At 39.4% G+C, this 17,210-nt stretch overlaps 1 protein-coding gene across 24 annotated transcripts in view; it reads left to right on the forward strand.

The window, feature by feature from the left end:
- Window positions 1-17,210, forward strand: part of ABI3BP (ABI family member 3 binding protein) — a 245,220-nt gene that overhangs the window by 216,831 nt on the left and 11,179 nt on the right. For all 24 annotated transcript variants that reach the window (XM_050782015.1, XM_050782036.1, XM_050782037.1 and 21 more), the window contains 4 exons: window positions 2,500-2,628; window positions 3,154-3,222; window positions 6,834-7,043; window positions 11,557-11,665. In XM_050782015.1, coding sequence (XP_050637972.1) covers window positions 2,500-2,628; window positions 3,154-3,222; window positions 6,834-7,043; window positions 11,557-11,665 — 517 coding nt within the window. The remainder of the gene's footprint in view (window positions 1-2,499; window positions 2,629-3,153; window positions 3,223-6,833; window positions 7,044-11,556; window positions 11,666-17,210) is intronic.

The following is a 17,210-nucleotide window of genomic DNA, read 5'->3' on the forward strand; positions in this document are numbered from 1 at the left end:
TGGTATTGTGGTGCTCAGGGGAAGATTTGGGACTAAAATATTCAGGGTGGCTGAAAGGCCTAGCCTGTGCAACAAGACAGGTATATGTTTTGGAGGCAAGCTGCCTCTTCCTCCATGCCTGGGCACACACATTGCTCCTCCCTCTAGAATGATCCTTTCCAGGCTTGGGATACTCAGACCTCATCCTTTTCTTTAAAAACGTTCCCTAACTCCTCCAGGTCGTCTTGGCGCTGCTTCTCTGTTCTTGTCCTTGACATACACCTCTGTTAGAGCAAACAGAAAATTGTTTCAGACCTGTTTGTTTGCATACTTCTCTTCCCGTGCTAGACTGTGAGCTCTGTGATGACAAAGTCCTTGTTTTTTTCTCTCCGAATTCCCAGAACCAAATCCCATGCTTAGCACATAGAGGATATTTGATAAGTAATAACGAAGTGAAAAAAGGAATGAAATTGAGTGAGTAAAATTGACCCAGTTCAGATGGAAGCTTTACCTCATACTCAGGGCTCTTCACCTAGGACCTGCCAGCAAATTGCAGCATGTTCCCCATCTTTCCTCCCTCTCTCCAGAACACTACTTCCTAAATATTTTGTAGGTGGAATCGGGATAAAAATGTTAAAACAGCTGTGAAAGATGGAACTGATGTGGATCGCCGTGAAAGGGAGTGAGTGTCACTGTTCTCACAGGATGAAAGGAGGCTATTGTGTTGGAGCTTGTAGGATGTCCCAGGCGCACAGTGAACTCTAGGTCATTTTCCCCCAGCTGAAGGAGGAAGCAGCCTCCCGTCCATGCCTCTGGTGCCTATCTGAGTCAAGGCCCAGTGGCATGGCCTTGCTAGGAGACTGGGCTTCACCATTTATTGTAACCTGGGGCAGCTGTGACTTGAGCTCCAGCGGCTTGCTGATCGGACTGGATGAGCCACAGGGTGATGCCTGAGTGTGCCACTTGGGGGCCCGCTCCAGAGCAATGCTGTGAGGCTGTGTGCCTTAAGGAGCAGTTTGATGGCCTTGGTGCCTGCCATACAAACCCTGGCTCTCTCCTGTCAGTAAATGTAGCTTTGGTACAGCCCACCCAGCCTGAAGAAAAACTGTAAACACATTCCACTTCTGAGATGAACCCTAGTCCCCACTCTCCACCCTCACCCTCCGCCATTCACCTTTAACTCCAGGCAAACGGCCGCACTGAGGAGCCAAACAATAATTGAGGGCACTGGGACAGATGTGGCCTGATTAGCATCACAGAAAGTGTATCTTGAATTCCAGCCCCATTTCCTGGAGTCCTCTGAGGCTCTCACATGTGTCTGTGAGCACAGTCTGGGGCTGCCATGTGACGTGCGCCACTTGCCCTCAATCTCCAGATCTACCCAGGCTTCTGAGTCCCACTCTTCTCACCAGGATGAAAATGCTTTGCTATGACAGCATTTCCGGTTGACTCTGCCAACTCTGAAAAGCCCTGTGGACTGCAGTGCAACTTCTCTTGGGTTTTGCTTGACCTCTTATTGTGGCTCATACCCACTAGCGTCAGGAACATGCATCCCTGGAGGCCAGGCCAGAGGCCCATCTGACTACTCAGCCCTGATTCCATGCCAGGCCATAGTCCTTGGGACAGGCTTGTATCCTTTGACTCTCTATTGCCCAAGAGTGACTCCTTCTTCCAGGTGGAACGTAAAATTCAATCTAGTCTCCTTTCGACTCTAAACACCCAGACTTGCCTGGACCTTGGGATGGATCCAGTTTTAGGGACTTATAAGTGTTTTAAGAGTGGAGGAGTCACTGTTGAATATAGCAATCAGGGTAGCACTACACTGGCCACCAGGCCAGAATCATGGACATTAACCCTAGGAATCTTTTTCCTTCTTCTCTAGCCATCTTCCAGGCCTGCCACTGAGTCTCCCTGACAGCTCTCATGTCCACCCCTTCCATCCAGTTCCACTGCCTTTGCTGTAGTTCACTTTCCTTTCTCTTGCCTACACAACTGACTCAGTCCCTAAAAATAACATCCAAATCCATGGTATTCAGCTTCTTTCATGATCTGCCCTTCCTTGTCCCTCCACTCTCAGCTCTTATTGTACCCCTTCAAGTTAAACACACCAGGCTATTGCATGCTTCCCTGACATGGTTCTTGTTATAATCTCTGTCTATAATACAGCTCTTGTCTCTACCTACTAATTAGTTCTCTCTATTGGCACATCCTCTGTGAAGGCATTTCTCTGCCCGATGCAACCCGACAACCCTCCATTTTCCTCACAGACATAACCACTCCCTCTTCTTACACGCCCCTCTGTGATGTTATCTAGTACTTTTTCATAACGTCTATAATTATGCTTTGATATACTTGGCTCACACATCTATCTCCACTAAGAATCAGGTCTTGTTTTCTCTCCAAGGCTGGTCTATAGTGCCAAGCCACATAGTAAGTGCTTAAAAACATTTACTGAATAAATGTTTATAGAAATTTGGCAGTGTTCCTGTAAAGCCTGACTACTTTGGCTCTACATTACAGGAATCATTTCATCAAGCCCAATAACCATACCACCCCTGAGGTCAACACTCAGACCTACTGGAACTCCCTTGGAGAGAATAGCGACAGATATAAAGCAACCAACAGTTCCTGCCTCTGGAGAAGAACTGGGTTCGTATGGCAATCCGTTCTCACTGGATACTTAGCTATGAGGTGCAAAAGATTTTAAATGGTGGTGCAGATGGGGGAGTCTCAGTTTGAGGTCTTCTATTTTACTCCATTTTATTAATATGGTTGTTTTTAATTTTAAAATTATACTTATTTTCAACACTTCCTTATATTGTCCTTCCCTTAGCAGACCTAGAAGAAACTGCCTAACTTTGGTTCATAAAAAGATCTAGACTACCTAATGCTACCACTAAATCACATTATTACTAACTACACATACCTTAAGTTATTAGTGCATGTTAACCACTTGGTTATAACTTGTAATTCATTACTCACACTATAGAATACCTTGCAGCAGGACACAACTAAAGGCCTTATATTGTAGATGAATATGTGTAACTTTAAAAAGTCAAAATTGCAAGCAGTTTACAAGGAGAAATATTGAGTATCTTTAGTCTACAACGTTTACATTGTATTGTGAAGCTTTTTTATCTTTTGCCAAAATTGTTCATTATTTTCCATTCTCAGAAAATATAACTGACTTTAGCTCAAGCCCAACAAGAGAAACTGATCCTCTTGGGAAGCCAAGATTCAAAGGTATGTATGGTTGGCTGTGAATCTCACATTTGAAAAGGCTATTTTTGGTAGGTGTATCAGCCACTTATTGCTGTGTAACAAACCCCAAATCTTAGTAGCTTACTATAATAATAAGGATTTATTTTTCATGTGTCTGCAAGTCAACTGAGTGTCAGCTGATCTAGGATGTGTTTAGCTTAGTGGTTCTGCTTCTAGCAGCAGGTACAACTGGGCCTCTTGTGGGTTGGACTCAGGTTCACCCTACATGTGTTTACTCTGATTCCCAGGATGAACAACCAACAGTGACCCAGGGGAAGCCACCTTCATAACAAGGCAAAATCAAGATGGGGAGTGTCCAAATGCAAAACCACATTTAAAGCTCCTTTTTGTGTCATACCTACCAATATCCATTGGCCAAAAAATGTCACACAGCCAAGTTCAAATCAAGGATTGGGGAAGAATACTTCTCCTATGGACATAAAGAATAGTTTTGAACAACAGTCTACCACAGTAGGAGAGATATGATATAGAGCCCAGTATTTGCATTTATAATTTTTTTCTGAAATGTAACATTTGATGAATTTTAACATATGCATATACCCATGAGACCATCATCACAATCAAGATAACACATATATGACATCCAAAAGTTTCATCATGTATCTTTGCAGTCCCTTTCTCTTCTTTCTCCCACTCAACCCCCCAGTGCCTACGTGACAACAGGCCTGCCATACTATAGTATGTACTTTATGAAATTTTATATAAATGAAAACATACAATATGAACTCTTTTTGTTGTCAAGCTTCTTTTATCAGCATAAATATTTGGAGAGTCATCTATGTTGCTGCATGTATACTAGCATTCTATTATTTGGATATTCAGTAATTTGTTTCTTTAGTAAATGTGTTCGTGGCATTGCAATTTTTACTGATAAAGCTATTATGTCCATTCATGTACATGTCTTTGTATAGACATATGCTTTCATTCCTTTGGACAAATACCTAGGAGGGGGTGGCTACATGGCATATAAGTGTGTGTATAACGTTTTAAGAGACTGTTTTCCAAAGTAGTTGTACTGTTTTACCTTTCTGTCAGCAGAGATGAGAGTTCTAGTTCCTCCAAATCCTCACCAACATTTGGTATGGTCAGTCTTTTTTTATTTTAGCCATTTTAGTAGGTGTGTAATGGTATCTGATTATGGTTTTAATTTGCAACCACCTAATAATTAATAACACTGAACATCTTATGTGCTTATTTGCCATCTATATATCTTTTTGCTACTTCCAATTTTTTTGCCGAATTTAAAAAATGGAGTTGCTTGTTTAATGTAGAATTTTGAGAATCTATATTTTCTGGATACAAGACCTTTTTTAGATACATACTTTGAAAGTATTTTTTCCCAGTGTGTGTCTTCTAATTTTAATGAAACTCAGTGTATCAATTTTTAATAGAATTCACTTTCTTTAATAGGTGTAGAGCTATTCAGAATAGTTTTGTTTGTTTGTTTGTTTTTTGAGACGGAATCTCGCTCTGTCGCCCAGGCTGAAGTGCAGTGGTGTGATCTTGACTCACTGCAACCTCCACTTCCTGGGTTCAAGTGATTCTCCTGCCTCAGCCTCCCCAAGCAGCTGAGACTACAGATGCCCACCACCATGCCCGTAATTTTTGTATTTGTAGTAGAGACGGGGTTTCACCATGTTGGCCACGCTGATCTCAAACTCCTGACTGCCAGTGATCCACCCGCCTCGGCCTCCCAAAGTGCTGGGATTATAGGCATGAGCCACCACGCCCAGCCTGCATTTTATTTTGGGTGTGTGTAGCCTTACATTTAATATGGCTATTGATGTTGGTACATTTAAATCTTCATCTTGCTATTTGCTTTCTATTTTTCCCATCTCTTCTTTGTTCCCTTTTTTCCTCTTTGTCAATCTTCTTTTAGGTTGAGTATGTTACGATTTCATTTAATCTTTTTTGTTGTCTTATTAGCTGTAACTTTGTTTTATTATTTTAATGGTTGCTTTGGGGTTTATAGCATGTATCTTTAACTTATCACAATCTGCTACCCAGTGATAATGTACAACCTCACATATAAGAACCTCACACTAGCATAGCTTTGCTCCCCTCTTGGCCTCTGGACTATTATTGTCATACATTTTACTTTTACGTGTTATATACATTACAGTAAGGAGTTTTTATTTGTGTTTAGACAGCGAACTTTTTTAGAAAGAATAATAAGAAAAACATTGTGTATGTTACCTATGTGTTTACTGTCACTGCGCTTTTCATCCCTTTGTGTGGCTCCACATTCCTGTTGGCATTGTTTCCTTCCTATCTGAAAGACTTCCTTTAATATTTCTCTTAGTGTGGGTCTTCTGGTAAATCTTACAGATTTTGTATGTCTAGAAAAAGTGTTCTGCTTTTAAGGTATTTTCACTACTTATTAGATTCTAAAGGATGTATTTTATTTCAATAATTGAAGATGCTGCTCCAATGCCTCTCACTTGCATTCTTCCTAGTAGGAAATCTGCCAAAACCCTTATCTTTGTTGTTCTGTATATAACGTGTCTTTTTTTGTCTGCCTCCTTTAAGGATTTTCTCTCTATCACTTGTTTTGAGAAACTTGATGATGACCAGCATATAGTTTTCTACATTTTTGTTGTTCCTAGGTATCTTTGAGCTTTTTGGCTCTATGGGTTTAGAAGTTTTATCACATTTGGAAGATTTGGGACCATTATTTCTTAAAATATTTTTTTCTGCCCACCCACTTCTTTACCTTTACTACTCCAATTACATGTATACGAGACCACCAGAAATGGTCCCCACAGCTCAGTAATGTTCGTTATTTTTAATTTTTATCTTCTCTCCCTCTTTTTGGATAGTTTTTATTGCTATGTCTTTGAGTTCACTAATCATTTATTCTGCATTATCTTATAGGTATTAATTCTATCCAATGCATCTTTTATCTTGTAGCTTTCATCTCTAGAAATTTGATTTGGGTCCTTTTTAATATCATACATGTCTTTACTAACTTTTTGAACATGTGGATTATAGTAATAACTATAATTCTTATCTGATTATTCTAACATCTATGTGAGATCTGCATTGGTTTCAATTGATTGATTTTTCTCTCCTTATTATAGGTAATATTTTCCTATGAATTTTACCTGTTAGGTGCTGGATTTTTTTTTTTTTTATTATTCCTAGAATATTCTTGAGTTTTGTTCTGGGATACAGTAAAATACTTGAAGCTACTTGATTCTTTTGAGTCTGGTTTTTAAAATTTATTGGGTGGGACCAGAACTGTGTTTAGTATGGAGCTAATTATTTCCCACTACTGAGGTAAGACCCAGTGCCCCATAAATTATGAACTCTAAACTATGCTTAGGGGATCAAATTACTTTTTGATATTAGCATAAGCTAAACCTATTCAGTAAGTAGATCAACACCACCCTATATCATGTGTCTCAGAGGCAAGATTTTGAATTCTCCTAGTTTGAACCATCCACATCATGGCTTTCAACCATCTGCTTATAATATGAGACCAAATGTCCTCAAATTGTATTTATGAGCTCACTTCCATCTTCTTCACGAGTTGCAAAAATGTTAAATGTCAAAGGTCCTCTCTCTCACAGGTCCTCATGTGCGATACCTCCAAAAGCCTGACGACAGTCCCTGCTCCATTACTGACTCCGTCAAACGGTTCCCCAAAGAGGATGCCACAGAGGGGAATGCCACCAGCCCACCACAGAACCCACCCACCAACCTCACTGTGGTCACCGTGGAAGGGTGCCCCTCATTTGTCATCTTGGACTGGGAAAAGCCACTAAATGACACTGTCACTGGTAAGATCATGGCATGAGGACTGTTATGGTGGGAAGCTTTGGTAATAAGATACCCTGGGAGTGGGGTACCGTGGGTCAACGTTGGCATGTGAAGCGTATCTGGGGAGGAGCCAAAGCTAGCAGTTTTGCTGCCTTTAAGGCACATTATTGTCGACAGTGTCATAGGATGAGAAAAGATCATCTTTGTGCTTGTTATGGGCTCCCTGTTAATTTAGATCTCTTCAGGCCGCATTCTTTCCATCTCCTCTCAGAACTCTTTTTCACACCAGGATGAAGAAGCCAGTCTTTCATTACCAAGAAAATTATATTGCTGATTAATTTAAAACTGATTTTCCTTTCACCAACCCAATTTCTAATTGACCTAGAACTTTCTAGCAGACTAAAGGTTACTTCAACTCTCTTAGCATAAATAAAAACAAAAACTCTATTCCTGATCAATTTTCTGCTCATCTTAAGAAATTTTGATTCTGTTACCACCCACCAGTTCCTCTAGAAATGATTATGAAAACTAAGAAATCCCGAAACACTCTGAATTCATTATACAACAGTTTGATTCTCCATAATAAAGAGGATAGTCCAACGAGGAGGAGGAAAAAAGACTAGCAAGCTAAATCAGCTAGAGGATATAGCAAATAGCATGGTAGGTGAATTCCTGCCACCCAAGTTCCTGCCATGTACCTGGTGCAGGCAGGCAGGGAATAGGGGGGTCAACTAAAAGGCCATCAGGAAGAGACAGGAGCAGTGCACAGGACCAGGTAGAGTATGCAGGGACTCAGGTTCTGCCAAAAACATTTCCTACTGTACATGGAAAACAGCAGCTATGTCTCCTCAGACAGAACCACTGGATCTGGGCAACTTCCAGTGTAAGCAGCTTATCTTTGCTTAACTAGCTTTCTTTACCATGTTTTGTGAGTTTCCCTTTCTCATGCAAAGCTACCCTTTGTTTTGAGAAAGAACCCACTACTACCCATGGTTCCTAGAGATTTGCCTAGTCCTGCTTCTTTCCTTGGGACTGTGCTAATAGGTACTACGATATCTAAAAATCAATTAATCTGTCAGTATTGATTATCTGCATCCATTAAAATGTCTAAAACTCTTCATATGCTGTGCTAGTAAGGAGTTCCTGTGATCATCTGAGGCTTAGTTCTCATGAAACTAAATGATCTATAAAATTTCATTTGCCTAAAGATAAGGAACATTGAGGTAGAACTGGTTAATCTAATACATTTAATTATCGAATACACATCAACTTGGATATATTCATAATATACAATTTAACTTTTTAAAGCTGAAGAATTGTCCTTTTTTATTGTATAAATGTTTAATCTCAAAAATCATGGATACAGTATACTTTATCCATCTAACCAAACTGCTTTTGTAATGCTGTTACTAAATGTTAATGAGTTGCTTGAGATCTGTCACATGATACAGAGCATTTGTAACAATTTTCGTGGACAAGGACCACATCTCTTTAACTGCAGAATTTCCTAAATAGAATTAAGTTTGTATTTAATCATAGTTCACCTAGTCCATATTTAAACATTGGAGCATTTGCCCTAAAATCCTGTTGGTTTTTCATTCCATTTTGTTTTAGTGTTCCCTTAAATACCACTTGATTTCAAATGCGATTGTTTACAAACCAGCAGCTCAGATAATATACAGATTAATTATTATATCACTTGAACTGACTTTACAAAAAGGTACTGAGATATAATAGAGTGAACTATATTCTTCTGCCTGAGTTGGCTTCTTTCTTTGAGTTGATGGGGACACACATTCACCTCCAGTGAAGACATCCAGGTTCAGTTGCTTCTACATGTCCCTTCTATACCGAAGTAGAAAAAGGTACACCAAAAAAATTGGCCATAGTCTGGATCCTCGGGCAACTTTAAGTTGTTAGTTATAAGCCTCATAATCTGATAGTCCAAGAGCATGCTGACATAGATTTAAATCCCTGACCAGCTTTATTTTAGATATGCAACTTGTGTATAAAATTAGACTGTTTGAGCCTTAGTTTCCTTACGTGTAATAATAATAATCCTCATTGTTATCAATTTATCCTGAGGAGAAAATTAAATATTTGAATATGCAGCATAAACTAGAAATTGTTAATGTTTATCGGTAGGAGCAATGTTTGTAATGTTGGTGGATTTATGAAGAGGCATTAGCACTTGAAAGGATTAAAAATGGGAAATATATATTTACAAAGCACAAGACAAATGTATATTCAAAAGCTAGAATTCTGAAATTCTAAATTTCTTTTTAATTAGGAAGGAAGCTTCTAGATCCATTTTGAGAATTCTGATCTTCCATTAAAAAAAAATATTAAATCAGCTGTTAAAACTTGAGCCAAATGGAAATCAGAGAAGACATGCAATAGATGTTTCAACTACTAAAAGGCAGGGTTAATATTAAGAATGTCATACAGTGATGAGGAATGTCCCAAGCCAAAGATGCTTTTTGAAGGTGGTTGCTTTGGTGCATAAGCAACTGGAGTGTCATATAAATTGTTCTTTTGGTGATTTAGCAGCACGTGAACCTTTCCTACTGGAATCTTAACCCTTTTCTAGTCATTTTCAAACCACAACTCAAGGATGATAAATAATAATAAAAGCAGCATAATAATAGGTACCACCTGTTGAACAAAATCCATGAAAAATACTATCAGGCACTTTCCACCTGTACCTAATTTAATCCCCACAAGCAGTGTTATGAAGAGATATTCACATTGTATGGATGGGAAGACTGAGATCAAGTTCAAGACAAGTGGCTTAATTTGTCTCTTTCCATTAAGCTGTTTGGTTTCTTTTTTTTTTTTTTTAAATCAATTTTACTTGCATTTTAAGTCCTTCCATCTTTTTCTAACAAATATCCCTTCACAGCTGAGGAAAAAGTATAAAATGGACAGATTTTAATTCAGAATTCTCTCCCTTCCCCTCTCCCTTTCCAGTCTGTTAGGAGAGCCAGCTGAGAGAGAGTTTGGGATCAAAAAGAAGTGTCAGTGACAGTACTAGGTAACAGTCATCAGGACTTTAATAGCTGCACCAATACTATCCAGAATCCATGGCCACTGTCTTCCAGTTTAATTTTTAATTTTCAGAAGAATGGTCATACAAAATTGTTCAGAAAAAATCCTCCTCCTCTTGGGGTTTTTTAAATATGCGATTAAGAATCTTCCTGAGGCTGGGCGTAGTGGCTCACGCTTGTAATCCCAACAGTTTGCGAAACTGAGATGGGTGGATCGCTTGAGCTCAGGAGTTCAAGACCAGCCTGGGCAACACGGCAAAATCCTGTCTCTACAAAAAATCAGCTGGGTGTGGTGGTGCGCTACTCAGGAGGCTGAGGTGGGAGGATAGCATGACCCCAGGAGGTGGAGGTTGCAGTGAGCAGAGACCCTGTTTCAAAAGAAAAAAGAAAAAAAAAGAAATCCTCCCCAAATATGAATTGGTGATTTTGGGGTCTATCTGGGTTATTCTAGTTTTTTATTTTATTTCCAATATTCATCTCACACCAGTGCCAATAGCAGAAATCCCTAATATAACTTGCCAGACTTTGGCAGCCTTTTCACCTTATCTGATGCCCAGTACTTGTGTATTTCTTCATATTAATGGAGCTGATTTTGAGTGGGGTTTATTGTTTGGGTTTTTGGATCTTTTTTAGTTCTCTGTATCATCTCATCACATGCATTAAGCTGAGTCCCAAATGAGAGCAGGGAAGTCCAATGAACAAATGTGTGAATGGCATTCTCTTATTCTAAATTTCTTTCCCTTTTGATGAGCCCTGCAAGTTCATAGAAATGTGCCTTTAAGTGAAATTTAGGCAGACCTCTATGCAGACTTTAAGGATAGTATTTTGTTTTTCAATGCAAGGAAAATAATCAAGGAAGCATAACTTATGTAGGCAGTGGGTACAAAAACCCACTACTCCTATAGTTCAAAATAATGAACTATTGTTCAAAATACTCCTATAGTTCAAAATAATGAAAAGTAGAGTTTATTATTTGATTAGCTGCTATTTGCTGCTGTGATGCTCAACTCAAAGAAGTTTTCTGCAGCAGTACCATGTATCCAGTAGCCTTTCCCCCAACTATATTCTAAAGCCTGTAGAGCAGAGAACATGTCTACTCAGGCACCACTCTTCATACAGTGCTTTCCCCAAATGGGGCTTTGTAGCAGCGGCAGACTATCTGACTCACCTAACAAAACCAAAGGCTATGTCTCCAAAGCAACCACAGGCATGGCATGGGTCTTCACCAGTTACCAGGCCCTTCCTTTGCCTCTGGTAAAGGAAATGCAGAAATGGTCAATGAGCAAATCCTAAAATGCTTCTGGAACCTTCATCTGCTGACCATCCCCATATGAAAATTGCCAATGTGTAAGATCAATATGTCTCTAGAACTTCAATCTCAATTGCTCACTTTATGTGAGTGGCTTTTTTATGCTAATAGCTTCAGGAGCAATTAAATCAACCAAGAAATAAAGACAAGTATCTGTTGGCTTTTTTCGCTTTACAGAATATGAAGTTATATCCAGAGAAAATGGGTCATTCAGTGGGAAGAACAAGTCCATTCAAATTACCAATCAGACCTTTTCCACAGTAGAAAATCTGAAACCAAACACAAGGTAAGCCACCAGTGCTATTCCAGGCAAATTCTGAGAGTGCAAAAGTTATAACCACGACAAAGGAAAGAAATTATATTATCTTCTCTGTCTTGAGGGTGGCTCCAGCTTCCATTTCACTCTTGGGTTTTCTATATATAGCACTAGATACCTCTAAAGTCATGTTTTGCAAATATTTGAATTACTGGTGGGTTTAAAATTGCTGGCAAGATGGTGTTGTTAATAATAGTATGACATCTTTAAAAAAAATTCGATGCCAAATGTTGATATTAAATACTAAGTCTGTGGATCAGTAATGACTGTGCATGATGTAAACTAGATTGGAAGCACCAAAAAATTAAAATGCTGGAAAGGAGAGGGCAATGAAAGGAAAGTCTTGTGACACAATGTAGGTGAAAGTTTTTAAGAGTTAATACTTAAAATAACTACAGACTAGTCTCAGGCACAGCAATTCTTTGCTTTGGGACCTTTTGTCATGGATAAAATGAAATCGAGTTTTACAAGAGTTACATATCTTTAACAGTGTTATCTGATAACTTTTCTAAGTATCCCTGTTTGTTACACATTGATACCAGGTTGTTCGTATTGCTGTACAGTTTTGTGATTCTTTTTTCAATCTAAAATATCCAACATTTTATTAGTTCATTTTATTATTGAAAGAAAAGGGTCTTAGACATTTCTAGAAATGTAGTAAGGAAGTTCCAAGTTTTCTTTTTTTCATAATGTTCACAGTGTCATCAATCGATTGAATTGAATTGGTTATTGATAGTGACACTCAAAAGAGCCTATTTTGGCTCTGACCGTAGGGAGACTCTTGTAATCTTTCTGTAGAAAAGGAAGCACCATCTGATTCACTGCAGGCAGTTCACTGTGTACAAACTAGTCCGACACTGCAAAAGGGATACTTCTTTCACGAGCATGGGGTTTTTCTTTAAAGTTCTCTATTTTAAGATATATTTTACAACTGCCGATTTTCTTAAAAGATTTTTAGCCAAAATAAGCATATGTCAGTAAAAGCCCATTTGATCTTGGTTCTGTTTCCTTAGCATTTCCTTAGATTGAGAGGAGGAGGAAGCCTGTTTTTACAGGCTTAATATATTTGAAGAAATGAGTGAAAGAAAAGGTCACTTAATTTGAACTTTTTAATAGGTGAATTTGTGCGTATGAAACTTGGCTTTGGCCGGGCGCGGTGGCTCACGCCTGTAATCCCAGCACTTTGGGAGGCCGAGGCGGGCGGATCACAAGGTCAGGAGATCGAGACCACGGTGAAACCCCGTCTCTACTAAAAATACAAAAAAAAAAAAATGAGCCGGGCGCAGTGGCGGGCGCCTGTAGTCCCAGCTACTCGGGAGGCTGGGGCAGGAGAATGGCGTGAACCCAGGAGGCGGAGCTTGCAGTGAGCCAGGATCGCGCCACTGCACTCCAGCTTGGGCGACAGAGCAAGACTCCGTCTCAAAAAAAAAAAAAAAAAAAAAAAAAAAACTTGGCTTCTCCGTTTTCTGCTCTTTATTCCACATAATAAAAAGTGACTTGTAAAATACAGTACAGTCATTGAAAGGCATCCAGTTTCTCAATGCTCATTGCGGTTTTTTTCTGAATTGGACTGTCCTCAGATCTTCTCTCAGTGCACCTATTAGCTCATGACCTGAATGTTGAATACAGTTATTCCAGTATCATTTTAAACCCAATTTGTTTGTAAAAGGTTTGCATTTGCATTTCCATTCAGCAAACATTTCTTAAGTATGGCTACACACACGAATAAACATGGTGGCTGCCCTTGAACTCAAGGCTAGAGGGGAGGCAGTTAATGACCAAGTATTCTATACAAAGTAGCGAGAACTCTGAATGGAGCATGCCCAAGGTGCTAGGGGATCCCAGGGCAGGAGGCGCTACACAACGTAGCGGAAATTAGGAAAATCTTCCTGAAGAAGGTGACACCTGGTCTGAGGCTTGAAGGATGAGTGGGAAGGAGCTAGCCAGGTGATTATAGGGAAAGAGAGTATTAGAATAGTATATGTCAGTACACGGAAGGCCAAAATGGCCTGGTTGTGTGCAGTGAAAAATAGGCTATTTTTACCTCCGTCCACATGAGTAGTGGTAAGTGGATGGAGGCAGAGGAAACAGAATGGGAAGCCAGGGTGGGAGAGGATCTTATAAGCCAGATCAGGAGATGGGGAGACCCTGAGGCGTGGTAATTGGGAGGATGAGTTGCTCCCACTTTTCATTTGTGTTTTCATTCTGGCTTTTAGTTGGAATAATCACTTTTAATATTTGGGCCTGTTTATATTGAGTAACAATTGCTGGAATAAATCTAACAAAGAATAACTTTTTGTTAATGTCTTGGCAAGAGTGCCATTTGGGCATCTGACCTGCCTGGTGAGGTAGGTAGAGAAAAGTGCCCCAGGGCTAAGATGCATTTTATTCTGTAATCACAGGTCATGGGGTTCACATTTGGCTTCTGGTTGTAATTGTTTTAGGACTCATTCTAGCTGTTTCTGAAAATTGCTTCACACTGAAAGAGAGCATGGCCCTCTTTATCCTACTCTCATCATATATCCTGTCTATTACTCCTGTCTTTCGTTAGTGGGCCTTCTGAGGAGGACCCCTAAAACTATCCTTACCTCAAGACTAGCAAAACCCAGAGGAGTGCCTGTCTAGACTTTTTTTTTTTTGGAGACAAAGTCTTGCTCTTGTTGCCCAGGCTGGAGTGCAACGGCGCAATCTCAGCTCACTGCAACCTCTGCCTCCCAGGTTCAAGCGATTCTCCTGCCTGAGCCTCCCAAGTAGCTGGGATTACGGGCACCCGCCACCACACCCGGCTAGTTTGTTTGTATTTTTAGTAGAGATGGGGTTTCACCCCGTTGGCAAGGCAGGTCTCGAACTCCTGACCTCAGGTGACTAACCTGCTTTAGCCTCCCAAAGTGCTGGGATTACAGGGGCAAGCCACCATGCCCGGCCCCTGTCTAGATTTAGCTTTGGGAAAAAGCAATGTTAAATCAAATTTAGGGCCTCCTAAATCAGGATCCCATGCCGAATTTTACTACTGGCACTAATCTGAGGCCATTCAGTGTGTCTGTTATATGTGGCTTACTTAATATTACTTTAAGAATTTGGTATGGTTCAATGAAATCCATCAGGATATCAAAATCATTAATTTTCATATAAATGATTTGGCCAGGATTATATTGGTAGTCTCTAACTAACGGATCATGACTTAGGAGTTGTAGATCAGTAGTCTGAAGTAAAGAACATTTTTCCATTTTGGGAAAAATATAATACATATGGATGTAAAGGTGCTTTCATGAACACTGTTTAGTCTTCAGTATGTGAAAAACTTTATGGTGGTCAAGGAGTTCAGTAGATCCTAGCCCCCTGATGAGCCTGTGAATGAATTTCACATCTCTCTTACCAGGTGTGTCAGAGATTCATTTATCTATTCAGTGAGCAAAAATGTTTGGGCTGAAATATTAAAACATACTGAAATCTCCATTAGAAAAAATAATGAATTATGGAAAAATAAAATGAGGTAAATTATTTCAATTAATTTGAGATTTCTGAAGCCTAAAAGTATCTGGAGAAACAAAAGTAACACCTGTTAAACAATTGGAGAGCATTAAAAAAGCATACAAAGTAAGTGTAGGATTGATACCGAAGTTCTGTGATTTAGGAGAGAAGCCTTCATAGAATACTTGGGACTAGAATGTGATAAAGAATAGAATGGAATGGGTAAGCCAACAAGGAAAGGAAAAACAACAACAGTATTTTTCTTTCTAATCAAATCCATACACATTATTTAGGTGACATACAAGTAGTTCTCAAACTTACTATTGATAGCAAGGCTTCAGCCAGAATGATAAAATCACTAGTGTCCAAATAGCATGAAAAGGTTTTTTCATACTACCTTAAGTTGTTAAGGCAAGGTTTCTTTCCATTGTGTTTCTTCTACCCAACCATGATCCAAGATTAACACTAATAAAAGACACCGTAAAATAAAGAGGAGGTATGTACAGGATGCAGCCACCAGGTGGCTTTTATTAGCTGTAAAAAAACAAACAAAAACACAACTCTGATCATATTTCAATGCTTGGGGGAAATTTTGAATCAAAGTGTATGGTAAAATTGAATTTCTGAAATAGATAAACTTGGAATTTTAGCTGTTAAAATACCCTCATGAGGTTCTGGAATTTCCTATTTGAATAACTGTAGGATGGATCAAAGCTTCTGAAAGAATTATTACAGCTGTGTTCCAACACTAGGAGATACATGTAAATCATTTATTTTAGTAGCATTTTCCATCACTTGTTCTGACTAAAAAACATGAGATCTGAATTCATATGATAATTACTGGCTAAACTTTACACACCGACATGGGTAGAGTAGAGCTTCATGTTACAACACTTAATTCAGGAGAAACAAGGCAGGGATTAGAGATCTATAGAGTGCTTTTGTTACAAATTCTGAATGATCACACCCTAATCCTGAAACAGAGTGACAGTTGAGTATTCCCTTACCTTTCCTTTCACAGTGTATACCAACCTTCTCCTGCCTGTTTTTATGACATAAGCAGGTTTTTATCTAGCCTGCAGAAGCTCAAAAAATTGTCCAAAGGACCATCTAGCAGCTGTTTTGCTAATGGTAGAGTTCAGCTCCACACCTGGCATTAGATGTTCTTGTCAATAGAGAGCCGCATGGCTGTTCTAGGGTGCTAGGTGCAGCTCCAAAGGTGGCACAGGGGGCCTCCCCAGCCTGGCTACCAGCTGCAGTGCACTGTGGTTGCATATGTGCACAGGGAAGGGGGTGTCATTTGCGGGGAGATGTGATTGTTTTAGTCAAATGATGCAAAAGAGATCTGTTAACACAAGCAAATTTCATCTCTTTAAGGGATCCCTCTCTTACCCCTTACCCCTAAAATAAAATGTAGATATTGGTATCCAGCTGAATCGGTGCTCATCTACCCTCCCCAGTACTTACTTTCCATTTATTTCTAACCTAGAAGTCCTCTTCTAACAGAAAACCAAGTACTGTATGTTCTCTTATAAGTGGGAGCCAAATGATGAGAACACATGGACATAAAGAGGGGAACAGCAGACACTGGGGCCCACTGGAGGGGGGGAGAAGGGAGAAGAGCAGAAAAATCAACGAGTGCTAGGCTTTGTATCTGGGTGACAAAATAATCTGTACAACGAACCCCTGTGACACAAGTTTACCTATATAACAAATAGGCATATGTACCCCTGAACCTAAAAGTTAAAAAAAAAAAAAAAAAAAAAAACCCTCTCCTGCCATACAATTACCCAAGAACATCAATCCTTTATCTATCTCCTTAGGCAATGTTTGCATCTTGTTAAACTAAAAGAAAAATATTAAGAGCGTCTCCTATCTACAGCAAACCACTTTGCAAAGACCACTATGATTAGTTTTAGTTCTGTGAATAGAGTAGCTGATAAAAGTGTGTCTTAATAAGTCTTATACCACTGCTTATTGGGACAGCAAGTGTGGATTATCGTTCTCTTAAGTCTCCTTCAACTGTAAAATGATATAATTCTCT

This window comes from Macaca thibetana, chromosome 2 (genome assembly GCF_024542745.1).
Source record: "Macaca thibetana thibetana isolate TM-01 chromosome 2, ASM2454274v1, whole genome shotgun sequence".
NCBI classification, from domain to species: domain Eukaryota; kingdom Metazoa; phylum Chordata; class Mammalia; order Primates; family Cercopithecidae; genus Macaca; species Macaca thibetana.